General features: G+C 43.4%; 1 protein-coding gene across 4 annotated transcripts in view; it reads right to left on the bottom strand.

Moving 5' to 3' along the window:
* Positions 1 to 27,987, bottom strand: part of lrrk1 (leucine-rich repeat kinase 1) — a 139,487-nt gene that overhangs the window by 74,231 nt on the left and 37,269 nt on the right. For all 4 annotated transcript variants that reach the window (XM_052040605.1, XM_052040607.1, XM_052040606.1 and 1 more), the window contains 8 exons: positions 26,809 to 27,035; positions 26,006 to 26,133; positions 24,934 to 25,097; positions 11,482 to 11,619; positions 10,294 to 10,406; positions 8,213 to 8,283; positions 1,929 to 2,058; positions 1,426 to 1,538 (listed from right to left, as the gene is read on the bottom strand). In XM_052040605.1, coding sequence (XP_051896565.1) covers positions 1,426 to 1,538; positions 1,929 to 2,058; positions 8,213 to 8,283; positions 10,294 to 10,406; positions 11,482 to 11,619; positions 24,934 to 25,097; positions 26,006 to 26,133; positions 26,809 to 27,035 — 1,084 coding nt within the window. The remainder of the gene's footprint in view (positions 1 to 1,425; positions 1,539 to 1,928; positions 2,059 to 8,212; positions 8,284 to 10,293; positions 10,407 to 11,481; positions 11,620 to 24,933; positions 25,098 to 26,005; positions 26,134 to 26,808; positions 27,036 to 27,987) is intronic.

The raw sequence follows: 27,987 nt of genomic DNA, 5'->3' as shown, positions 1-27,987 counted from the left end.
TTTATTTCTACTCATATCTTTCATATAATCTAACTTGTTACAAATACTGCGTGTAATTGGATAAAGAGCCTTCAGTTTTTCTTTGCAGTATTTTCCCTGCTGACTCTACTTGAAGGTGAACTGTTGTATTTATATGTGCAGTTCCTTCCTGACAGACTCAGACCACACATTTTGCCACACTGCATGACTAGTTTGTCCTTCCTCTTTTAATTTCTGTTTTCAACCCACTACCACCCCCTTCCCCTCACTCGATTTATTTCAAAATCCTTTCTACAGCCCAAGTTATTTGATTCACCAATGCATTGGTCCCAGCCCATTTCAAATGAAACCTGTCCCAATGGAAAAGCTTCCTCTTTCCCTAGTGCTGACAGCATTTCCCCATGAATTGCAACCCATTTCCCCCACACCAATCTCTGAACCACACACCCAGTCCTCCAATCTTTTTCCCAATGCTAACTTGCCTGAGCCTCAGACAGTCACCCAGAGATTATTGTCTTTGTTTTTGTATTAATTTGGACTCTTGCTGCTCCTTCTTCCTTCGGAAGAAATCTTGCCCTATCTATATCAGTGGTTCCTACTTGGACCGTGACAACTGGATCTTTCCCCTCCTGCTCCAATTTCCTGTCTGGCCTCAGTGGGATGTCCTTAACCACAGCACCAGGCAGGTAACACTGCCCTTGAGACTCACACTCACAACTGCAGAGAACAGTACCTCTCCCCTTACCCATCCCCTCCCTGTTAGCACCACATTTGTTTGCACTGATCTAACCTGAGTGGCCCTTTATAGCATGGTGCTGTTGGCAGTTTGCTCATTTACCCTGTGGTCTCTGCACTTGTCCACACAGGCTACAAAAACCTTTGATCAGGCCAAGGCTCCATCTTTTGGATCCCTCTATGTACCTCACTTGTTGTCACATCCCCTTATCAGACCAATGTATAGCACTTAAGCTGATGGGTGTAACTGCCACCTAAGACAAAGTATCTGGGTAACTATCCCCCTCCTTAATGCATTGCAGTATCCAAATCTGTCTCCAGCTCATTAACTCTTAAAGCAAAGCCTCTAAAGATGCAGACCTTTAACACAGATGTGGTGAAGTTAAGAAGCAGAGAAGTTGACAGAAGTTTGGCATTCCCTTCCACGGAAAGTAATTGTTGCCAGGTCAATTATTTCTGAGATTGACAGGTTTTTGTTTGCTGAAGGGATATGGGAGAAGTTGGGCAAACCAAATTAGGTCGCAGACCAACGATGATCTCATCGGATGGCAGAACGGCTCGAAGGGCAAAGTGATGACGTCCTGTTCCTCTGGTCCTATCTGTGTCCGGTCAGCCCACACCCAGAACTTGGCCTCGCTCTCTGCCTCAACCAGAAATTAAATCAATTATTGTGAAGGAAAACATAGAACCCAACAACAAAACTTAGTTTACCTTCATTTTTGATCTCTGTTGGTACATTTGAAATATTTAACTGATCGATATCCAGCTGCCACAGATTAGCTAGCTGGCCAAGCTCAGCAGGGAGTTCACGGATTCCAGGGTTACTGACGAGACAGAAAGAAGAGAAGCATTCAAACAGATAAAATCTACTCCAATCCACCAGTACATATTCAACTGATTTTGGAGGCACCGTGTCAAACTTAGTTTAATTTTGCTCCTTTGAAGCAAGTTGGGGCTGTTAAATGCACTAAAATGCACTTTCAAAATCTGCTCAAATTGGAAGTTGATTCAAACTGTGGACCTTTCTGTTCCATTGGACAAATTCAATTAGGAAAATCGGATAAACATTTTAAGCTGGATAGTAATATTTACCAGAAAAAAAACATTTTAAAGGATGTAGTCACAGTTTTAATTGAAAATAGTATGTTGCTTTCTCAACAGGAGTCTTGAGTAATCCCACATTTTGTGTTCACGATAAACAACAGCTAACTTACTTTGAAAGGTACAGCTCAGAGAGGGCACGCAGCCAACACACCGACTGAGGGACCGAGTCCAGAAAATTACTGTCCAGATGCAGGACTTCTAAACATTCACCAAGGATCTGTGGGAATTCAATTGCTGAAACTGAAAACAGAGAGATTAATGCACTTTTCTTGATTAGTGTTAAATATCATTTGACTTTTTTTTGGCGGGTTGCTTTTCTGAGAGAGGTCTGTGTTTACTTGGCACATCAACGCAAACATTGACTGCACTGATGAAGTTTGGCTCTGATTTCCAGGATGACAGCAGGATTCAGTCTGGCCCACGTCTCTGTGCCTCCTCTAGTCCTTGTTCCCTTCTCCCCCAGCAGGAAGATCAACGTCTGTGAAATGTGCAAGATTTATTCTGACACAACAAGGATCAGTTCAAGCTTTTGCTTCCCTTTACAGGGTTCCTGCTCCAGGTCAACAACATGTTTTGTTTTAAATACGTTGAGGGTGTTCCAAATAACATTAGAGTGGAGATCACTAAGGTGTCTACTGTTTCCACTGGAGTGGGGAAAGCTGAGCAAACTTAATATATTTCTGTTAAATTTAAGAGATATTTTGATAGGGTAGATACAGGAAAGTCATTCATTCTGGTTGGAGGTTTTAGGATGTGGTCCATAAAGGTAGTGTAGAGGAAAAATTGAAACAACATTCAAACCTAGCCCAACATTCAAGGAAATTATGGTTGGTCTGTGATACAATGTTTTACGTCCACCTTTGCTTCTTCTCTTTTTGGTTAAGAGAGATCTACCAATGTCAATGTAAGGTCTGCAAGTGACCAGCGCAGAGTGCCATCTGCTGAAGAGAGTTCCAAATTCTGCTACCTTTAGGCACAGAAGTAGCTCACATCCTGAGGCAATGACCTTATCCAGAACTCTCAAGTAACAAAAATAGCTCCTACTTGATATGTTCTCCTTGATATCTTAAACACTTTGATCAAATCAGCCACTAACTTTTTCATCTCCAGAGAATACCACCCTGGTTTGTATAATCCAGCCTACAAATTTAACTCTTGGAATCCAGGAATTACTTTGGTATGTGCAGCTGTACTTCTGGCTTAAGCTGACATATCCTTCCTCTGCTGAGTGCACAGTACTTTGGATATGGTCTAACCAGAACTTTGAATAGATGCAGCAGGACTTTGACAACCTTCCATTCCAGTCTCCTAGACAAGGCCAACATTCCAGTAGCAGCTTTGATTACCGAAAATCTGACAAAGGGTCTTCGATCTGAAACGGAAGCTCTGTTTCTCTTCCCATGTGTGGGACCTGACTTGCTGACTATTTCCAGCATATTCTGGTTTTATTATAGCAGTTTTGATTAGCTTACACCTGTCCATAATACTTTAACGATTATGACTGATCAACAAGTTTACGCTGCTCAGAAACTCTGGACTTTGTCTGTGCAGATGAAAATTGTGATAGGGCAGTGTTAACCAATGTTATGCCCATAACCAAGTGAGTTAATACCAGTCATTAATAAGGTATGGGCTTACTGTTATGAGAATTTTAGGTACTTCAAAGCTGCGTGTCTAAAGTCCAGCTCACTCAACAGAAAATTCATTGCCACACTGCACTACCACGATTTTCATCTGCACAGACAAATTTCTAATTCAGAGTTTCTGAGCAGCTTAAACTTGTTAAGACTTTCACCACATTGATCTGAATCAGAACTGCCACTGTTCACTCATAGAAGACTCAAAATGAAGTTATTTAAAAGGTCTGGCACATTTCTCCTGCACTGATAAGCAAGGGTACTTCATAACTCACATAAGGCAGGATTCCAGAAATTTCTGTTTGTATTTCAGATTTCCAACCTCTGCACTCTTCTTGATATTTATTCAACATCACTGGATAGTTACACTGCACTTGCTAATTCCTTACTTTCATTTAAAAGATCACCTTTAACAATTTGACCACTCTCTTTTAAATGTAATCAGTTCTGAAGAAGGGTCTTTGAAGAAACGTTAACTCTGTTCCTCTTCAAACAGATGTGCCCTGACCTGCTCAGTATTTCCAGCAACCTCTGTTTTTATTTCAGATTTTCAGCATCTGTGGGTTATTTTTTATTTTCAAGTTTTGTGCTGATATTGTCATCCCCGCATATTTCCTTCCACGTGCCCCTTTTGTCGCTTTTACCATCTGTTTAAACACCTCGTCACCAACAACTGCAACAGCTTTGCCTTTCATCTTTATATTGTGCTCAGTTCCATGGCTGCTTAATTTTGTCCAGTAAAGTTCTTGCCCCTTATGGGAATAATTTATTCTGTGTCGTTTCTTCTTTGAACACATTGCACAGATCTTGTTGATTTACCCACAGAGTTTCCCAGTTTACTGTGGACATGATCTCATCAGATGAGGTCAACTTTATCTGAAGCTAATACATGTTTTGCATTTCTCCCTTCCAAATACTACCATTAAACTTGCACATATTATTAAGTACGGTAGATGAATATTCCTGCAGAGTTATTCCTGGCTTGTTGCTCATTATGAAATGCTGTGCACCAACCCCTTGATGATTCTGCTATGTTTAGAACAGAAAACTACCCAAATCACAATCAACAAATTCATCCTCTCTCTGATACATTTATTTTACTAAAATTCCCGCACTCCAACATTCTGCTTGTTTGTTTAATCCCTACGTTTATACAGTATACCAAGGGCTCTACCCCATTCCCACCAAAGTCTGACAACGTTTTTCAAATTCCTTTAATGCTACCATCATGTCTCCACTGCCTGTTTTCTTCTTGCAGTACATTCCCTCCTCACTGAAGTCATTTCACCTTCAATCACCAGGTCCACTCCTCCCCCTCCCATTTTCCCCATCTCCGTATAATTTTTTACATTGGATGTTCCCAGTCCTGACCATCTTGCAGCCATCTGTCAGACTGCCACATCCTCCACTCTAAATTTGCATCTACAATCCATTCAATGTGTTCCCACACTACAGGCATTTCCATAAGGAATGTTTATTTGGGTTGCACACCCTTTTGCTCTCATTTCGTTTCACATTATTTTTCTCTTTCTTGGTTTACTTACTTCCCATCTTCCAGGTGCTTTCAACCTGTGGAGCCTGACTATTGCTTTAATCACTTCCCTTACATCTATTTTAGCACTAATATTACTATATTTTCCCTTTTGCTCTCCTTCCTAACCACGAACATTTACATTCCTGTGACCATCCTATTTATCCTTCCTGCTGGGACACAAGCTCCAGTTCAGCTCAGATGTGAACCTGTCCAAATGACAGATTTCCTTCCTATCCCTGTACTGAGTACGTCACGTTAAATGGACTCATTCATCTCAAACCACTTCACCCACGTGTTCACTTTCCTAGTAAAAACAGAAAGTGCCAGAAACATTTGCAGGTTAGGGAGCAGCAGTGGAGAGAGGAACAGAATTAATGTTTCAGTTCAGCAATCTTTCATCAGGACTGACATCTGACATGAGATGTTAACTGTTTCTCTTTCCACAGATGCTGCCTGACCTGCTGAAAGTTTCCATTTTCTGATTTTACTTCAGATTTTTCCCTCTTGTTCTCTTTCCAATACTGCTCACCTCTATTTAGCTGAGATAATGTTCCAGTCATTAAAACCCTTGAGATCCTTTTTGTTTTAACTTTTGTTTCAATTACTTTCTAAATAGGACTCTTTGGCCAATTACTGTTGGTCCCAGTCTGTTTCCAAATGTTCCTCTGCTTGGTACCAGGTAATCAAGGATACTGCCCACCTCTCTGCATGTTATGTACCTGCCACGATCAGCTCCACAGAGGCACGAGCAGCATCCAGTCTGGTTTTCCGACATTAATTATCCTCACAGGCAGCGAATGCATTGGACAGGACCAGATTCTACTGAACTGTGCTCTCTGTTAGTCTTGGGTTCCCCTTTCTATTGATCACACTGACCTTCCTGATCCACCAGGATGACTGAGCTCCCGCTGCCAACTGTCCAGGTACCACCCCTTTCACTAATGAGTATGGGTGTCTCCTACTGAATGATTCTGAACCAGGATTGAATCACGTTCTATGGACAGGTTTGACTACTTGGAACAATCACTCTGTTCACAGACCTTCCACTGCAGACCACACACACTGAAGCTGCTCAGTTCAACCAAGGGGAACATTATTTCTCCCTCGTTTTAATTCCATCGAAAGCTTTATTGTTAAAAACCCACCAAAACAGACTGAGCACCTTATCACTGGACACATCTTAAATGCTTACTGCAGATGCTGGAAATCTGATTGGGGATCACAGACTTGAAATGTTGACTGTTAATCTTTCCACAGATACTGCCTGACGAGTTCTTCTGTTTTTATTTCAGATTTCCACTGTTTGCAGCTGCACCTGAATTGCCACACACTTGTGTCCAGCACTAGACCCTAGTGGATAGCTGGTCTGTGTCAAGCCGTCTCCCGCCGTGCTGATAACCTGGGACAGGCCCTGCACACTCACGGGGTGCTGCTCCTCTCCACGCCTCTGGGTCTTCACAGTGCAAGTATGAACATAGGAATTAGGAACAGGAACAAGTCACTCGTGATACCCCATTTAATAAGGTCAAGGTTGATCTGATTGTAACATCAACTCCACATCACTGCCTACCTTGTGGTAACCTTTCACCCCGTTATGATCCAGAACCCATCGACCTGTGCCTTAAAAACATTCAAAGACTTCTTCCACTGCCCTTTGAAGAGTTCTCAAAGACCTTCTATCCTCAGAATAAAATAAAATCACCTTATCCCTGTCTTGAATGGGTGAACCTTATTTTTAAACAATGACCCTTAGTTCTATACTCTCCCACAAGAGGAAACATCCTTCCCTCCCCTACCTGGCACCACCTGCCTGACATCTTACACCCCTCCCTCAGTCCACCAATCACCTTGGACTTCTTTCTCACCACTCCCCTTCTCCTCTTTATACCGGCCAACTCGCCTCTCCACTCTCAGTCCTGATGCAGGGTTTTGACCTGAAACGTTGACAATTCCTTTCCTCCCACGGATGCTGCTCGAACCGCTGAGTTCCTCCAGCAAATTGTTTGTTGCTCCAGGTTCCAGCGTCTGCAGTCTCTTGTGTCTCTCTAATGTGTTCACTAGTAGCATTTACAGAAAGAAACCTACCAGCTTTATCCCATCCAATTTATTTGTGACTTCAGTCCCATGCCAAGATGTTTGGTTCTTCACAGCTCTATGAAGTGACCTTAAATGCCACTGCACTGCATTCACTTGCTACCTGGAACTCAAGGCAGTGGCTCATCAACAATTTCCTGAGGGCAACTAATGACGGGTGATAAATGGCAGCCTTGGCAGCATTAGTCACATCATAAAGGTGAAAAGAGAACAGCTCATTTGCGAGCTTAAGGTAAGTGAGCAAGTGAACTGTTGTTATTTGTAAAGGGGAGTTTTACACTTGGCAAGAGATGTTTAATGAAAAGGGGTTTGGCCTGATCTAGGATTCACATGGACAAGTAAGAAGCCTTTCCCAAAAGGAATGCCTTTGCCTTGTTGATGCAGGTGGTGACTGTAGTCTGTTCAGGAGCTCACATATGCAGATAATTATCAACTGCAGTTTAATTAAACAAAATAATGCAAGTAAAAACTGCTTGTGAACCAGGGCATGATGGGCAAATACCTCAGTGCTGTGAACACACGGATATTTGGGTACTTAATGGTGGGGAGGCAAACATGGAGCCTCGACAGACTGAATGCACAAGCTGAAGACACACAAGAGACTGCAGACATTGGAACCTGGAGCAACAAACAATCTGCTGGAGGAACTCAGCAGGTCGAGCAGTATCTGTGGGGGGGAAAGGAATTGTTGACATTTTGGGTCGAAACCCTGCACCAGGACTGGGATCAGAAGGAACGTGAATGCTAGATAATATCCGTATGCTGTCTTAGGCTCCTGACAATGAAAAGTTGCAGCACTCCCGCCTTTACCAGGATGATCCCAGGAATGTGGGCTCTGTGTTACAAAGAAAGGCTGGGACAGAGGGATGATAGATGGCTTGAAGGACTTGTTTAAAGTGATGCCTAAAGAAAGAAAAATAAGCAGCAATCCCTTGTCTCGGGAGAGGGCAGGTTTCTCAGATAAGCTCCTGGTCCGTGTGGGGGAATCAGGAGAGCACTTCGCAGTCAACTATCAGATCATCGATTCCATCATTGCACACAAGCACCTGAAGAAACAGCAGGCAGCGACGGATCAGCTCTGCGTGCTCAACGACCTGCCGCTTTGTGAGCTTCAGACTGGATCTCTTACCTGTGTCCGAACTTTTCTTTAGTCGTACTGTAAAAAAATTGACCCTTCTTGTTCTGGTTGGTTCTTCTCCCCTGTACATGGGAACAAACAGGCAGCCTCCAGTCATGGCTCTCAGCTCTGGGAATCACCGGTGCCACTCTCACCCACGGAGCCAAATACAGCCTGCTGTCACACTCACTCATGGCTCCTGCCCTGTGTCCCATACACACCACCACCGTCCTTTCCCCAGCACTCACCTTCACTGCCCCCTGCCCCCCCCCCAACACACGGAGTCTCAACTCCCACCAACGTTAGAGGCAGTTTTAATAGTTTTTCTGTCTAATGCTGAGGCATTTACATATCATTACAGTTGCTATAACGACACACTGAAATGACTAAAATGTTAGAACAGAGTAGGCACGGTAGTGTAGCGGTTAGCGTAACGCTATTACAGCGCTAGTGACCCGGGTTCAATTCCGGCCACTGCCTGTAAGGAGTTTGTAAGTTCTCCCCGTGTCTGCGTGGGTTTCCTCCGGGTGCTCCGGTTTCCTCCCACATTCCGAAGACGTACGGGTTAGGAAGTTGTGGGCGTGCTATGTTGGTGCCAGAAGCATGGCGACACTTGCGGGCTGCCCCCAGAACACCCTACGCATAAAGTGCATTTCACTGTGTGTTTCGATGTACCTGTGACTAATAAAGATATCTTATTTTATAAATTAAATAAAACCCTCCTCCTAATCTGCAGCTTGGGAATCCCTGTTCCAATGAACCAAACACTGATCATTTTCTGGACTGGCCGGTGTTGTCTGAATGCTGGGCAGTCCCAGCACAATTGGTTTCTGGAGCTGGACTCCGTAATGGGATGGAGCGGAGCAGTAAATACACTGGCACCCGGCATGGTGATTCCCAGATAGAAGGCAGGTCCGCTTGAGTCTCACTGGGGAGCTGACAACACCATGGATACCTTTGGAACTGCCCACCACGGCCAGCAAGACCCAACAAATGGCCCATCGTCATGCAATGGACACATTAAGGAGATGCCTGTGGTGATTGTGGTGTGGGCACAAGGTCCTGGTGAATTGCCAGTAAGCCTCAGCACCCAATTTTCTCCACTCTCCTGCCCTAGTCCAGATGGAAAATGAGTAAAACAAGCACTAAACATACAAGGCCCAATAGTTTTTAGATAGTGCTGTTTATAGGAGTAAGGAGGAGTGTGGCTGGTTAGTCTCAAAGGGCAAGTAACTTAGAACCCAAACTCACTGAGTTTTGGGGCTTTAGTTCTTTCCAAGATTCCATTGTGGGGGCTGATTCAGATCGGTTGCCTGCCCGGCTTACTGTCCCAGCAGCAGTGTGGTACCTCCAATGTTATCTCCGAGTTTCTGTCCAGGACATCCATCAGCCAGCCCTGAGAAGTCCACAGCCAAGGCCAAACCAATCCCCCCAGGATCAGGTACCTCAAAAATGAGGACACTGGTGCAGCTGGTAGAGCTGCTGCCTTGCAGCTCCAGGGACCCAGGTTCAATCCTGACCTCTGGTGCTGTCTGCGTGGAGTTTGCACGTTCTCCCAGTGACCACATGGATTTCCTCTGGATGCTGTTTCCTCCCACATCCCAAAGTTTGAGTTTGTAGGTTAACTGGGCACTGTGAATTCCCCCTGGTGTGTAGGTGAGTGATAGAATTGGTATTTGGGGGGGTTTGGGGTGGGGGGGAGTTGATGGGAACGTGGGGAGAATAGAATGGGATTAGTGTGAATGGGTAGTTGATCGTTGGTATGGATTCAATGGGCCGAAGGGCCTGTTTCCATGCTGTATATGATTCTACAATAGCCTCAATTATCCAATAGAAATGGAGACATGGGAAGGGAACCTATAAAAGGCATGAACTTTGCCTCAAATGTTGAAGAAACCCCCTCCCTTGGCAACCCCGCCCCATCCTTCTCACCAGGATCTGGAAATTGACTCCTTTTACCACTGACAGTGAGAGGTTCCACCTCATCCTACTCCCAACTGACCCAGGCTCCTGGAATCTCAGCCTCACCATTTGTTGAATATGTTAACAAAACAGGAAGAGCCCTTTTACTGTTACAAATGCAGAGTACTTACTTTCCAAACTGATTTCGAGAGAGATCAAGCGACTTGAGACTGGAGCATTGCCATCTATCTACTGAGGGCAGTGACTGCAATTGATTGCCTGACAGCTTCAGAGAATTCAGGGCCTGGTGTAAGTTAAAACAGAAGTTTTGACATGGTTTTGCTACAAGATCACAGCACAAGCTAACACCAAAATGTTCACTAATTCCACAGCAGGACAATATCGGATGTGCTTTGAAGGGAGCGAAGGGCCCAAGGAGCTGGAGCTGAAGGAGAAGGCAGTGACATAATGTTCATCATGAGGAGAGGGAGGGAGAGAGCGGCAGTGTTGGTGAGGGCTGGACTGGAGCACCATCTACTGTTGGGGCAGGAGAACTTCAACGGCAAGTGTCCTAAACCGTGACATGCAGGTGTGAAGGACTAAACATAACAGGCAAGTGTTATCCAAGGTGCTGCACATACAAGAAAGGACTTGGTGCACAGCAGCACGGGGCTTTCCATGGTAATCCTCCATTTTCTTCCCTCTCACTCTTTGAGGGAAGCTTACATCAGGCCAACGAGAAGCCACAGAACACTCCCAGACCTTCTGCAACGTTCAACAAGATCGTGGCTGATCTCTCCCTCACGTTCAATCAACTACATTTGCTCCACATTCCTTGGTATCCATATACCTTAAAGAAATCTTTCAAGCTCAGCGCTAAAAGCTCCACGTTGGTGCTCAGCAGCCAGAGCATTTTTGGGGGAAGGTGCGTTAGGGGTAGGGTAGAATTTCAGGTTTCCGCTATGCTGTGCCTGGAGAACTAATTCTGGATTTTCCTCTTGGATAGCTTGGATCTAATTTCATGTTCATGCAACCAATCCTCATAACCCCACACCACAGTAGCGTTTCCTACAGCCCGCCTCTGTGTCTGTAAAGGCAGTGCTCCAGCTGGGTATCCAGCAAGCTTCTGTGCAATCCCCTAACATCATAAATTTCTTCCCACATCTATACAATGTACAGCCATCTGTGGAGTTTTACATACTTCCATATTATCAATGTATTTGGACAGACAGGTAAGTGGGTTTTGTTAAAAATTATGGTTCCAATAGGAGAAAGCCCATGGAAATCCAAAGTGTGGACCCTTTTCAAACCACTTGGTCTCCGCATAGAATGACTATAATACAGCTGTTATATACTAAAAATAAAATTCTGAGAAATACCTGAAGCTCAAAGATGTTTGATGGCAATTCCTTCAGTAAATTGTCAGAAAAATCTGCTTCCTTCAGATAATTTTTCCAGAAGTCACACAGGCTGTTTGGAAGAGATTCCAAGGAATTTCTGGACACATTACAAAATTTCTGGAAGAAAAGAATTTGCATTTTAGCTGTGCTTTAATCATCTCCCTCTCTGTTGAGAAGTGGAGGTGAAATGTAGTATTTTCTTTACACAGAGACCCAGGACTGTGTAAAGAGGCACAATTGTGGGCCAAAGAAGTAGAAAAATATAAACAGAAGATGCTGGAAATAACTCTGCTGCAACTATGGAGAGAGAAAGAAACTGAATGCCAAGGAAGTACAGAAGGTTGTTAAAATGATTCATTGGATCATCAGCTTTATAAACAGAGGCATAACTTATAAATGTTAGAAAGTTTTGCTAAGGTTAGGCACTTCACTCATCAGAGAAACTGGGTGTCCACCTTGGAGACTAAGGAGAAAATAGAACCAGTAAATCATTACAACACAGAAGGCACTTACTTCCCTTCAATTACTCATCTCTTTCTTTTTTGAAAGCTGTGACTGAATCTTATTCCACTAGCCTTTCAGCAATATATTCGGGTCACAACTGGAGGAGATTCCTCTTGTATTACCTGCAGTTCTTCTAGCAGTTACTTTAAATTTATCTTCTCTGGTTTGGAACCCTTCTGACCAGTGGGAACAGTACAGCATAATTCACTCTGTCTGCTTATAGAAACATAGAGAATACGAGCAGGAATAGACCATTGGTAAATTCCTGTCAAATCTTCTCTCATCCTTCTCTGCTTTAAGGAAAACAATCCCACTTTTTCCAGCCTAACTACACAACTGAACTCCCTCATCACCGGAACCAATCTTATAAACTTTTTTCTGTACCTTCCCCTCCTTCCTAAAGTGTGCTGCCCAAAATTGGATTCAACATGTTGATTGCAGCTAAACCACTATTTAATTGTGTTTCACCATAACCTTCTTGATTTTTTATACTCAATACCTCTATTTATAAAGCCCAATACTCAATGTGCCTTTACAACTGTTTTTCTCAATCTGTTGTGTCAACTTCAATCGGTTTGTAGCCACAGATCCCCAAGCCTCCATCCATGCATCCCTTTTATAGTCATAGTCATACAGCATGGAAAGAGGCCCTTCGGCCCAACTCGTCTATGCTGACCAAGTTGCTTACCTAAGCTAGTCCCATTTGCCTGCGTTTGACCCATATCCCTCTAGACCTTTCCTACCCATGCACCAGTCCAAATGTCTTTTAACTGTTGTTATTGTACCTGCCTCAACTATTTCCTCCAGCAGCTCATTCCATATACGTATCATCCTTGAAAAACTTGTCCCTCAGGTTCCTATTAAATCTTTCCCCTCTCACCTTAAACCTATGCCCTGTAGTTCTTGATTCCCAGCCTTGGGAAAAAGATTGAACGCATTCACCATATTTACGTCCCTCATGATTTTATACACCTGTAAGTCTCCTATTTTCCAAGGAACAAAGTCACCCCTCAGTCTCCTATTTTCCAAGGAATAAAGTCTTAACCTGCCCAATCTCTTCCTATAACCCAGTCCCTTGAATCCTGATAACATCCTTGTAATTTTGTTCTGCATTCTTTCTAGCTGAATGGCATCGTTCTTATGGAGGGTGACTAAATCTGAACACAATACTCCAAGTGTGGCCTCACCCATGTCTGGTACAACCGTAACATAACATCTGAATGATCAAGTCCAGTGTGCCAAAAGCCTTCTTCACTACCCTGTCTAGCTGTGATGTTACTTTCAGGGAATCATGTACTTGTACTTCTAGGTCCTTTTGTTCTACAACACTCCCCAGGGCCTTAACATTCACCGTGAAAGTCCTACCTGGGTTTGACTTCCCAATGTAACACCTCCCACTTATCAGAACTAAACTCCATTTGCCATTCCTCAGCCCACTTACCCAGCTGAGAAAGATCCCACTGTAATTCTTGATAACCTTCTTCACTGTCTAGTTGTACACTTCGTAGTAGATGGCCCCTCTTTGCACTGAACTATTTCACATTCACCTACCACATATCTGCCCAACGCACACAAAATGATGGAGGAACTCAGGTCTGGCATCTATGGAGGGAAATGAACAGTCGACGTTTCAGGCCGAGACCCTTCATCAGGACTGGCTCATCCCACTTTCCTTCTTAGAATTTGCAGGTGTGGCAAACTGTATGTCAGACGCAATCTTTGAAACGGTTCTTGGTGCATCCAAGTCATTAATATACACGTGAAGAAAAGCAGTGGCCTACACAGCTGGTGCCATTGCTTTTTTTTGTTCTAGTTTTGCAACATACCAAACACCTTCTGAAATTTCACATTATCAGGTACATTGGCCTCAAAACAACTCTATCAAGTTATTAAAGCACAAATCTCCAGCAAATCCACATTGATAAAGTGTGGATTAATAAAGGAAAAGGTAATCAGTTATTAATAGTGTCCCCAGTGATCATTTCCAGAACATTTTCCTTCAGTTTAATTTGCTGGCCAGTACTTGTTCTGGTTTATTGAACAAAGGGTGTAACATTAGCAACTTTCCAGGTGTCTGGAACCATATCCGATGAGGATTGTGCGTTTATAACCATTAGTTCTGAGATTGTAACCCTTTGTCCACTCAGCAATTTAGGATGCATCCCGTTTAGATCTGGTAACTTTTGGTAGTGTAAGCTGATTGAGTACTTCACCCCTCCACCTTCCCCAACCACCCCCCCCCCCCCACCCCAGACAAACCTTTAATATTTATCCTCACTATTATCTCCTACCTCTATTCATTCACCACAACTTTAGCAAAATCTTTATCAAACACAGATGCAAAGTACTCTTTCAGTATCTCCGCTAGATTCTGTAGCGATTTCCTTTCTCAGCACTAACTGGCCCCACCCTCCCTTGTACAAAGAAGAATTCCGAATTCCATTTTCTCCACATTTCCTTATGACATGAAAGGAACCATTCCAGCCCATTCAGTCTATTCTGCTCACAGAGCAATCCCATTGGCCACTACCACAACACAAGAAAATAGAAGCAGGAGTAGGCCACTCAGCCCCTCAAGCCTGCCCCACCATTCAATATGATCATGGCTGATCTATGCTGGCTTGAGTTGAACTTGTGCCAGTTCCCTATAACCCTCTCAACTCCTTGGTCTTTTAAATATTCTATGTTTGCACTCACTAGCACATAGCATCACTAGCAGAATCACAGAAACATAGACATTTAGGATACAGAAGTGGGTCATTCAACCAACTGTATCCATGCCAGCCACTTCCACTTTCCAGCTCTCTGGCCATAGCCTTAAACTTTAGTCGTCTTATAAGCTCACAAAGACCACTAACGTTTAAGGCTATGGCCAGAGAGCTGGAAAGTGGAAGTGGCTGGCATGGATACTAATGTGGTGAGGGGTTCTGCCTCCACTACCCCTTCAGACAGCAAGGTTCAGACCCCCACTAGTCTTTGGGTGAGAATATGTTTCTTCATTTCTCTTCCAATTCTTCCACCATTGAACTTCAATCCATCCCCAAGTTAATGTTGTCTTTGCCAAGAGAATTGGGTTCTTCCCATTTGGGCCTCTCGTTATTTTATAGTTGATTCTCCTCTCAGCCTCCTTGTTCCAAAAGTAACAGCCCCAGCCTCCAAAGTGTCTCCTTGTAGCTATAATATTCCAGCCCTGACTATGTGCCAGTAAACTTCCTCTGCATCTGCTCCAGTGCCTTCCTGTGGTACAGTGATCAGATTTGCATCTCCCTGCTCAACACTCATAAGTGAATGCCAATTAGAGAGTGAGGTACACTTTGCGCACGTGTCTGGTCCTCCTGGTCTTTCCAGTGGTTACCCATCACTTCTCTGCCTGCAGGTGCTAAGGCTGTGGGATGATCACTTCCTGGAGTACACAGGCCACACAACACCCAGCCCTGTGGTTACACTGCTCAATGCCAGCTGTTGCTCAAAGTCCAAAAGCAAGATTCTCAGTAATTGCTACTCCCCACACTTATGCTTGTTCAGGACGCAAGATGCTTTTTGGATTCCCCACATGACACCAGATGTGTCCCTCAGCAGGACAGTGGAGCCTATAACACCTTTTAAGAACTAAAGGTCCAACAACTCCCTAAAATCAACAGCAGCTTTACTGGTTTATTTATTTTAATTGTTATTTTGTTGTTAAGTAACACTTCCTACTGTGCTGCACCAAGGACCATGCTGCTTAAGTTATGCATTCACAAAGTCTCTTTTTCTATCTGCAGTTTTAAGCCATGCCCAAATTCCCCAGGGAGTGACTCAGCCTCTAAAGACAGTAAATCACTACCTAACCATGCAGCTTCTTTACTACTGATTAATACTGTGAAAAATACTTTCCACTTATAGCCAACATCTACATGCAAAACAAAAGCATGTGGTAAGATGAGATTTCTCCCTCACATATTCACACTACTAACCAAACTCCCTGGCTTCCCGTTCTGTTCAAACACCACTCCATTTAAGATGCTCTCTGTCCTTCCATCCTCTGGAGATCACAAGCCTTTAGTGGTGTTGGATTCAACCGTTTTAGTTTTTTTAACATATATAATGTTTAATACACCTCAAGTGGCTGCACAAGGAATGGCTGCTTCCTAGCTTATTGGTTTGTCCATCAGGTGAATATGTGTGTGTTCTCATTGGTTGGTTTGGCCACAGGTATCTAGTAGGTTCCCTGATTGGACTATTGTTAGCTAAGGAGTACCTCGCATCTCAGGTATAAAATGTGTCATTTTTTTTTTGTTAATCACTCTCTTGTTCTCTTCCCCTCCTCCTGGCCCTAGCTCATCTTTAGTTCCTTTTGTCTCGGCTCATCTCCTAGTAGTAAAGTAAGTGCCATGTGCTCTGCGACTGTTTCTTTGTTTTAAACTTTTCCAATAAAGCTTTGTGAAGCACCAAGCTGTTTTCAACTCATTCCTGGACTCCTGAAAGAACCTGCGGGTTTGAAAGTAACCGGATCCGACAGTGGAGAGACAAGAGACTGCAGATGCTGGAGTCCAGAGCAACAAATGAGACAGTGGAGGAGCTCAGCGGGTCAGGCAACATCTGTGGAGGGAAGTGGACAGTCGATGTTTCGGTTTGAGACCCTTCATCTGGACTAGAAATGAACAAACTTTTAGTGTCTCGCTTTGTCCTAGCGAACCTTGAGGGGGGTGTTGTCAGCGTAATTAAGGAGAATTTGTTTTCTAGGCAGAAGAATGAGTAACCAGGGGGGCACAGACATGAGGAGAAACACTGCCATGAAGAAAGTTATGATTTGGAAAGTACCAGCAGAACAGAAACATATTCAGTAATAATTTGCAAACGTGAACTGGGTAAATGTTGAACATTTGGGAAGGAACAAAGCATGTAGTTACAAATTTGACACAACCTTGATGCATTGAATGGTTCCCTTCAGTGCCATTTTGTTCCATGATTCTACATTGTCAAACCAGTTCCCTGTATTATCAAACAGATGATTATGTGGCCAGAGTCATACAGCGTGGAAACAGGCCCTTCGGCCCACCGAATCTGTACCAACCTTCGAGCACCCATTTATGCTAATCCAGCACAAACTCATTTTATTCTCCCCACATTCCTATCAACTCTCCACATATCCTCCCAGTTCCCTACACACTAGGGCAACTTACAGTGGCCAATTAACCTACCAGCCCACACATACCTTTGGGATGTGGGAGGAAACTGGAGCACCTGAAGACCCACACAGTCACAGGGAGAAAGTGCAAACTCCACATTGATAATATCTCCGGTGTTGTCATTGAGCTAAATTGATTCAATCCAGAAGAGAGATCTAGCAGATGAACCTGGGTACGCATGAGCAAACATGGCATTTACAGATTGTCTTGCACCACAATCTGTAAATGCAGTGTATATTTGTGCAAGGGTACCTTTAAGAACTGAATATACTGCATGGGTACAACAAATATATAGTACTGGATACTAACTGCTTAATTGGGAGTTCTTAGCTTCATTAAAGGACCTTCTACCTCTGTTATCTGGCTTATGCAAACATGAACCCTGAAGGAGCTTCACTGTCCAATGTACCCCTCACTGTATCATTATCAACACCAAGTTTCAAAGAGGAACCTCAGTGATCATGGTCAGAGCAGCATTTGGCAGGCTCAGTGCTCTGCTTTTTTCGGAAAGTGTTGTCCAGTTTAATCCCAAACCCTTCTCTCTCTAACCCACAAATTAGTATATCCAATTGTCTTTTCAAAGTATCCAAGAAATCAAATTCCACCTGATTTACAGGTAGTGTCTTCCAGATCTCAACCTCATCTCCCCTTTCAATCTCTTGCTAGTAAACCCATAACTTAGGTAATCGATCTACTTATCAAAGGAGGTTGTTTATCACCAGTTGTTCTATTCTGAGCAATTTAATTAAGTCTGTCATATGGCTTCTTTGCTCTGCAGAGAACAATCCCAGCCTCTCCAAGAAATTGTGGTCTCTCACCCCCGGCATCATTCTGATAAGCTTCCTCTGCACTCTCCACAGTCAGTGACATTTTTCATGGAACTTGATGCAAGCTAAGGCCTAACCAATACATTGTAACAGGGTTTTACATAAGTTCCTTCCTTCCAGATTTAAAAGACTATTTACAATCCCAAGCATCCCATACATTCTTTAACTCCCTTATCTGCTTGCCCTGCCACCAAAGAGTGAGGATGATGTGTCACTACCATTGTTTTTCCCAAAACCCAAACTTCATTTGTGTTTACATTAGACGATGCTTCCCCCTTCACTGGTCGTTCTATGTCCCCCGACCTTCCTCCACCCCTCTCTTGCTCTTTATGATGACAGGTTTTGCAATGTTCACGAAGCCTAGAATTTGTACTCTGTATTTATATATAAGCACCAGAAATAATGGTAATAATTACAAGCCTGGATAACATAAAAATATATTTCTTCCCTCTAAAGAGGATATACGCTGTTCACCTCTAATTTTGCCCTCACTTCTGTTAGCAAATTTCATACCCAAGTTAACACAGTCTCATTAGTATGTGCATCTGTTGTCTAAAGGTATCTGTTTGGAAATACTTCAGTCAGCAGTCTTTTGGAAGTCCACATAGAAGAAAAGAAAGACAATCTTGTATTTACGTGGCATCTTTCATGACCTTAGGATAACCCAAAGTACTTTAAAGCAATTAAGTGCTTTTAAAGTATTATTTCTATTGTAGGAAATATAATGTAATAATGAAATAATCAGTCATAGAGCTGTAGAGTCATGCAGGACAGAAATAGGCCTTTTGGCCCATTGACTCAATGTTGACCAGCAAGCACCCATTTACATGAATCCTACATGAATCCTATTTTCCAATATTCCACACATTTCCATCAAATCCCTCCAGACATTGCCTCTCATCTACACACGAAGGGCAATTTACAGTGACCAATTAACCAACCAACCCGTACATTTTTAGGTTGTGGAAGGAAACCAGAGCGCCCAGAGGAAACCCATTTGGTCACAGGGAGAATGTGTAAGTACCACACAGGCAGCACAGGAGGTTGGGGTTGAACATGGGTCGCTGGAGCTGTGGGCAGCAGCTCTGCTAGCTGCACCACCATGCTGCCCTAGTAAGATCCACTGAAGAATAAATGTTGGCCATGAGATCAGGGATGAGTTTTCTCTGAAATAGTGCCAGGGAATCTCTACATTAACCAGGGAATCTCTACATTAACCAGAGAGGGGACAGAGGATCACGGTTTAATATCTACCTGAAAGACAGCTCCTCCAACGGCTGATTCTAGACTTTGTGTTTAAGGGTTTGGAGTGGGAATTGAACCCCATCCATTGACCCAGGGGCGTAAGCGCTAATCAACTGAACCACAGTTGACACCCTACAGCTAGTACAAAACCTTAAGCTGCTACTTCCTCAATAAACACAATTAAGTTAGTCAGATAGAATTTGCCTCTAACAAATCGGTGTTGGCTGCCCTTCTCTGCTGAGAATTAACTTTGTCTTTGACAAAAGTTTCTGGTAGTTTTTTCCACTTCTGATGTGATTCCAACTGCTTGTTGCCACCAGGTTTATCCTGGTCCCTCTTATCGAACAATTACATTTGGAATGATCCAGTCTCCTGGCAACACTACAAAAAAGTGGAGGATTGAAGATTACATTCAGATTTCGACCTATCTCCATCCTAGCATACAAGAATAATTCCCATGGGATCATGTGAGTTGTGACTAAATAGCAAAGGCAGCAAGCGTTAAACGGAGTTACGCAATCCCACAACCTAATGGGTCAGATTAAAGTTCTGTAGACCTGATGCATCCATTCCTAAACGGTGGAGAACAAACAAAAAACTGATGTCCAATAGCTCTGTGAACAATTCCATTCCTAATAATGGGGCAGCGTGATCGGCAAGTGGACAAGACTGAAGCGTTTACGATTGTCCTCAGCCATAAATGCTGAGTCAATGATGCACCTCAGCCTTGCGAGGCTTGTACCATCACACACGCCAGGCAGTGACAATCCTCACTGAGACACAAGAGATTCTGTAGATGCTGGAATCTGGAGCAACACACACAAAATGCTGGAGGGACTCAGCAGGTCAGGCAGCATCCATGGAGGGAAATGAACAGTCGACGGTTTGGGTCGCGACTCTTCATCAGGACTTCATCATCCTGATAAAGAGTCTCAACCTGAAATGTTGACTGTTCATTTCCCTCCATATACATGCTGCCTGACCTGCTGAGTTCCTCCAGCATCTTGTGTGTGATAATCCTCACTGTCCACTTGTGTTTAATGGGCACAAGAATATTGGCTGCCAGTTACACCTGCCTCACACACAATTACTTCCATCGACTAAATGGAGCATCAATCAGCATGTTATTGATAAATAACTGCCACCCAATAAGCTCTGTTATAAAGACTCTCCGCTTTCCTTATGATTGAGAGTAGACCAATCGCACGGAAATTAAACAAACTGGTTCTTTTTGCATTTTGTAGTCTGGACATACCTGGCCAATTTTCTATTGTTTCAGAATAATATTAGCTTTGCGGCTCTGTTGGAGGCACAAGAGACTGCAGATGCAGGAATCTGGAGCAGATGCAGGTTCTTGACCCAAAACATCGACAATTTTTTTACCCACCACTGATGCTGCCCGACCCACTTAGTTCCTCCAGCAGATTTTTTTTTGTTACAGCTCTATTGACGCAGCTTGGCTAGAGGGGAGCCACTTCAGTAACACAAGATTTAGGTACTTTAGCTGGGATGCTGTTGGATCCTGAGGACTTGTGTATCCAGTGCAGTCAATTACTTATCACAAGAATGAGTCAAATTGAATGATGGCTAGGTGGAGCAATTCTTCATTGGTTGCCAGTCTTAAATGCATGAAAGAGCTTTGGACATGTTCCAGACCTCATTACAGGCTTGGTCCAAAAGAGCTGAATTCCAGAAGTGAGGTGAGTGACTGGCTTTGATAACAAGGCAACAGGACTGAGTATGGCATAAAGTTAAAGTCAATGGGAACTGAGAAAAGACTCTGCACTGCTGGAGTCAAACCCTCCACGAGGGAAGATGATGGTGGTCGATGTAGGCCAACAGGCTCACCCCCAGCACGTTGCTTTGGGCCCAACCATCTTCCGCTGCCTCATCAATGACTTTTTCCCCCCGACGCAAGGAGAGAAACGGAGACACTTGCCGCTCCTTAGATAATGAAGCCAACTCTGCCTGGGAGGAAAAGGACCTGGGCAACATTCAATGGCAGATGATTTGTGCCACATGGTCCCAGGCAATGATCATCTGCTCAAGAGTGAGTCGATTCATCTCTTCTCCTTATTCAGTAGGATTACCATCACTGAATCCTCCAACATTAATAACCTGGGGGTCACCACTAAACAGAAATGTATCTGTTCCAACCACATAAATATTGTAACTATACAAGTAAATCATAAACTGGGATTTTGCATTGGGTGTTCCACCTCCTATACCCTATAATCTTTCAACCACCTACAAAGCAAACATCAGGAGCATGGTGAAATACTGTGAACTTCCTTGGAGGAGTGTGGCTCCAACAACACATCATGATCCAATACAAAGCAGCCTTGATCAGACCTCCACCCATCTCCCTAAATGTTCATTCCCTCCACAAAGTGGCAAACCATGTCTGTGGGGCCCACCAATTGCAGTGACAACCTCCAACAGGGACTGCAGGTGTACAGCACCCCCAAGTCACATCTGGTAATCTTCTCTTTCCATCGTTGTTATTTGGTCAACGTCCTGGAACATCACAGTAAATAAAGCTGGGTCTAGTGAAGGGTCATTAGATGTAGGCCTTATCAATCATGCACGACATTTCATTAGCGGTATGCAGTAGGCACTGCTCTCGCAGCGCTTCCATTCCCTCAGAGAACTTGAAACTGCTTAAAGCTCTGCGGCATGCTTCAGGCTTGCAATAAGTTCCATTCACCCATCACCACCATGCATGTGACCAGACACTGGCTCACGTTCCACCAACATCTTAAACCCTGTCCCAATGTTGAAGTCTGTCCATGGCCTCATCACTTATCACTCGAGTACTGTGCTTGGCAGGGTGGGTGATGAGTGTTCTCAGAGATACTCCATCTTGTCTGTCTGACAGTAAATGGATCAAAGTTGAGATGGCACACTGGTGAGCAGACAGTGTTGCTGCCACACAGCTCCAGGGTTTGATCCTGACCTTGGGTGCTGTCTGTGCAGAGTTTGCACGTTTTCCCCATGACTGCGAGGGTTTCCTCTGGGTGCTTCGGTTTCCTCCCACATCCCAAAGACATGCTGAAAGGTAGGTTAATTTGCCATTGCAAATTAACCCTAGAACATAGGAAAACAAGTTACAGGGAAACAAGTGAGGGAATGGGATTACAGTGTTGTTTTGAGAGCCGGCATAGACTTGGTGAACCAAAAGGCTTCCTTCTATGCCAGAAGAGTATGAGAAGTTATGCACCGGAGACAAATTTTTGAAATCATATACAGTCATTTTGTTGCAAAGTGGCACAGTTATTTTATCAGGACATTGTTTTATTTCTACATCTATTACAAATACACAGTGTTTCTTGCAAATCAAATTTTCACAACTTCATGCAGGAAGCAAGATTTTGACTGCCACTCCCATACTATTTCTGAAGTGTTCATTTCTTCAGACAGAACTCTCCATTTGAAAGTTGAGATCTTGCAGTCCTTCAGCACTGCACTTCTTACATGTTCTAATACCCATCCAATGCTGGAATTATCACCATGGACACAGGGAATATGAAGACTTGTTCTCTTTCCACAGATGCTACCTATTTTTATTTCAGACTTCCAGCATCTGCAGCATTTTATTTCAGTACAACTATTATTAAATATTATTTTTATATACAGATTTATATACAAGGTATAAATAGAATTATAAAATACTCCCATTTACAACCACTACGGCTGAAATCTGCAGCCACAGAGACTGCGGTAAGCAACATTGTCTCAAGTCATTTTATAAAATTAGCGTTCTTATAGTAATGTTTATGTCTCTATGGTCTTGCACTGTACTGCTGCTGTAAAACAACAAATTTCACGACATATGTCAGTGATAATAAACCTGATTCTGAAGGTGATTCTGAAATAAGAAAACAGAACAAACAAAAAAGAACGCTGAAAGAACTCAGAGGGTCAAGCAGCATCCATGGAGGCAAAAGGTGTAGGTCAACATTTCAGGTCGAGATCCTGCATCAGGACCGAGAGGGCAGAGCAGAGATTGTCAGCGTATAGTGATGTGGGGGAGGGGTGGGACAGAGGCTGGTAAGCAATAGGTGGAACCAGATGAGGGGTGGGGGGAGGGGTGTGAAATACAGGGCAACTGGAGCCATTTGGGGGGTGGGGGGTGGAAGCGGATGGGAAAGGTGAACAAGGAGGGGAAACCGAGGTGAGCAGGCGTTCGTGTATGGGAGAAGAACACCAGGAGTATGTGTTATCTGAAATTGGAAAATTCAATGTTCACACCACTGGGTTGTAGGCTACCCCAGTGGGATATGAGACGTTGCTCTTCCAATATGTGTTTGGCCTCTCTGTAGCAATGCAGGAGGCTGAGGACACACAGGTCAGTGTGGGAGTGGAAAGGAGGGTTAAAGTGACATGCGACTGGAAGCTTGAGATGGCCGTTGTGGACAGCAACAGCAGTCTCTTTTGTCTTCGCAGTAAAACAGAAGCTGGACATTTCTTTCTCATTATAACTGTTTTGATACAAGCTTCAAATCTGGAGAAGAGCAGGGCAGGGCAGTTCTCCGTTTTCCAGCTCACACTCATTTACTTCTGACCCAACCCCTTGTTGTTACTCTCGATCTGCTATCTGTGGGATCTTGCCATTCCCTGTGTTACGGACTCAGTGAAAGTCCCTTTAAGATAGAGTGTGTGTGTGTATGTGTGTGTGGGGCGTGCTTACGTCAATAGAAGATAAAGGACGTAATGACGTTGTTGGAAGAAGTCAGAAGAAGAAGGAGAGAGAGAGAGAAGGGAGAGAGACACCAGCCTGCTTGTTTTCTCTATCGATGGATGAGAAACAATAACTGTGTTTGCCACTGAAATCCATGTATGGAAGTTGGAAGTAATCTGGTGGAGTTCACTTTGTTGCTGACCTGTAGAAGGAAACAGGTATTTGTGTGTGGACGACCACGGTTCGGATGCTTTTCGGGGTGAGGAAGTCACTACCGAGTAAACACTGAAGTGTCGTTTGGGTTCCATTGTGGAACATTTGGATTTCGTATTTACTCTCCCTATGTTCTCTACATCTATGTCTTATCTTCAGACAACGGTGGTTGTTGAAGAAGCCCTTGCTCATGTTTCACCTTATGGCTTGCGGAACTGAACTTTAAGAACCATTCCTGAACTTGGAGTTTGGGACTTTGTCACACACACACACACGAAGAGTTTAGTTTTGGGGTTAACGTTCGAGGTTTAACATTTTTGAATTCTAACATACTAACATTTTTACTTTTATTTTACGTATTATCATAAGTAGTGATTAATAAAATAGTTTTTAACACTGAATCATGCTCAGTGTGTTTCTTTTGTTGCTGGTTCGTGACACCTATTTAACTGTAGTGTTACCTTCATTACAAGATTCTAAAGTAATTTGCTGGGACATTCTGGACCTAAATAAAAAACAAGTATTTCTTGTTTAGCATGGAAGGACTTAGTTGGTTTCTTCCCTCAAAAATCAGAAAATAGATGCGTTGCCAATTTATGGTAAAATTTCCCTCTATGATCCATTAACAAATGCATCTTATCCAATTTTAGTTCTACTGAGTTCTAGTTGGGCTGTAGTTGACTCTTTCAAACTCATGCAGATGTAAAATCTAGCAGATGATCCAGAACCCCACTCAATCATTTAAATCACTTACACAATTTCGTCATTAATTAATTAAAACTACACTTACCAAAGGACAGGCCCAAGGTTCAGGAAAGCACTTGAGTGCATTTCGGGACGCATTAAGACTGTTGAGGGACTTGAAACAGTGAAGAAAGACCGTTGGCAAAATCTCAAGTCTATTGTTAGAGACATCAATCTCCCTCAGCTTTCGTAATCCAATCCAGTTTGTTGCTGGGGGCAGAGGAATCAAACATTTACCTGACCCATCACACAAGAATCAAACAGTTACCTGAGCAATCATATGAGTTGAATATTTTTTTGTCCAATCACAAAAGATGAATATTTACTTGACCAGTCACAAAGGACTTGATTATTTACTTGGCCAATAACATGAATCAAACATTTACCTGTCCAATCACAAATGACTCAAACATTTATCTGATGAATTACACAGGATTCAACATTTATCTGCCCAGTCACACACAGACATTCGGGAACATAAGATCAAAAGAATTAGGAGCAGGAGAAGCCCTTCAAGTCTGATTCGCCGTTGAACAAGATTGTGACAGATCTTCTAGCTCCACAGCATTTTCTAGCATTAAGCCCGTATTTCTTGATTCTTTTTATGTTCAGAGATCTACTGATCTCCGTTTTGAATGAACTCTATTTTGAATTACCTATTCATTCACATAGAAACTAAACGTACCCCTGACCAATCACATGGACAGCAATTACGTTGAGATACAAGAGGCTGCAGAAGCTGGAATCTGGTGTAAGGAAGGTGATATAAAAGGAACCAGATAAGGGAGGGATGATGGGCAGAGTGAACCATTTGGGGGAAGGGACGGGAGACCCAGTAGGTTAAGTGCATGGCTGATAGGTAGGTGGAACCAGGTGGGAGAGGGGAATGATCGGGGTCTGGGGGAGTGTGTGGAAAATGGGAGGTAAGAGAGTCTGGGTGGATCAGAAGGAGACAGGAAGGTTCACAGGGGATGTAGGTTATCTGAAACAGCAGGAAGTGGACATTATCTGTCCAATAATGCAGGGAACAAACATTTACGCGACCAATAGTACAGGATTAGAACTTTGCAAATGACAGAATGAGTTCAAGACTTCTTATCCAATTAAGAGTGTGCTACCTTTTTCTTCATCAAATAACATGTTCAGTGAATTGCTGGTAGCTGTCAGCTTCTGAAGCTTTGGGAGATGCAAGAAGCCAGAGGGCAAGCAGGTCAGCTGGTTTCTTGATACATCAATCTCCAGTATTCTGAAAGAGCATAATATTAGTTCAGTCATTACTCTTGCCTCCCCACTGAATCTAACCATGCCCACAATGTCTAACTGCAAATAGTGCCAGGTCTGAGAATTTTATTTATCCCAATTCTTTGCTTAGAAATTCATCCCGGTTTGGTTACATGCGCCATGCAGCTGCCCCATGTGTGCTGTACTTTGTCTCCGTGACACTGACCCGCAAAGGTAAAAGATATTGCCATGCTGACAGGTTGAATTTCTGGTAAGGTTCAACTGGATTCAGAAATAGATTTATATTCAATAAAAAAATACACAAACTCTGGGTGGGTTTGATGCACCTGAAACACTTTACCCAATTTTCTCCTCTGAAGATTGCAACTTTTCATGACCTTGATACTTCAATCAATAAATTGCACAGTGCAGTGTAACTTACAGGGCTGCAACAGCTGGGGTGGGTGGACTTCATAACATTCAGTTGGTTGGTGAATCTCTGAAGAGAGCTTGTTTATAGAAGGCCTCTCTATCATTCACAAGATGCTGCCTTCCCAATGAGTGTTTTCTGTCTTATTAAAGATTCCCAGCATTTGCAGTCTTGTTTTCCCAGTCATCTCCCTGCTTCCTTTAACAAAGGGACACACTGCAACTTTGGGAAGCACAGTCCTTTACTCAGTGGCTCTGGTTTCTCACTCACCCTGTACAGAGGATTTCTTCTGATGAGACTGCATTCGGCAATTCCTTCAGCTGGTTTGCGGACAAATTGAGTTTTCTCAGATGCACTAATCCCCAAGGAATAACTGAAGGGAGGAGAGAGAGGCTGTTCCTACTCAGATCGAGTTCTGTTACTTGACTGGACATATCTATGAACCAATCCAGGTCCAACCAAGGCAGCTTCAGTTGAGACCACTTCAGTGACTGGCCCTGTAATGCAAATGCAAAAAAACAGAACCTCACAACAATAAGGCGCATCAGTAGGTCAGGCAGCATACGTCAAAAGAAAACTAGTGAACAGTTCCCACTAATGGGTTTCCAAAGTATTGCACAATCCTAGACCCCAGCAGGAGGTCATTTGACCCACTGTGTCTGAAGGAAAATCCAATTGGTCTCACTCACTGCTCTTTACCCAAAGTTCTGCAATTTTATTCTTTTTCAGGTAAACATCCATCTCACTATTGATGCTTACTATTGTGTCTGCTCCCTTCACCATCACGGACAATGCATTTCACGTCGTCATGGAGAGATACGGCACGGAAACATCACGTCCATGCCAACTCCCAAGCACACCAATCCTACCCTAACCCATTTTTTTTATTCTCCCCACATTCCTATCAACTCCCTCCCCACCCCAATTAACCTCTAAACCCACACATTTTTGGGATGTGGACAGAAACTGGAGCACCCGGAGGAAACCCATGCAGTCACAGGACAAACATGCAAACTTCACGCAGACAGCACCAGAGGTCAGGATTGATCCCAGATTACTGGATCTGTGAGGCAAGTGATCTTCTCTACTGCCCATACCTTAACAACTCCACATCCAGTTCAAATTCCGACCATTAACATACCTTTCAAATAACTCATACCAGAACTTTGGGACTTCAGATCAATAGCAATAACCCGAGTCCTCGCAGGATAGTGTTCATCTCAATGAGACCACCCTTCATTCCTTTGACCAAGCTTTCTTAAACTCTCCTTGGGAAGCATTCTATAGAATCTACACTGCCCTAACTCCTGTATTTCCTTCTTAAGGCACAGAGACCAATAAATTGCATAGAGTGCCCCAAATGTGATCTCCCATAAACCTTGTGCAACCTCAGTGAAACCAACTCATTTTTCTATTCCAAGCCACTTGCACTGAAGGCCAAGGAACCAT

Source organism: Pristis pectinata, chromosome 28 (assembly GCF_009764475.1).
Source record: "Pristis pectinata isolate sPriPec2 chromosome 28, sPriPec2.1.pri, whole genome shotgun sequence".
Taxonomy (NCBI): domain Eukaryota; kingdom Metazoa; phylum Chordata; class Chondrichthyes; order Rhinopristiformes; family Pristidae; genus Pristis; species Pristis pectinata.
This window is presented reverse-complemented; position numbering and strand designations above follow the sequence as displayed.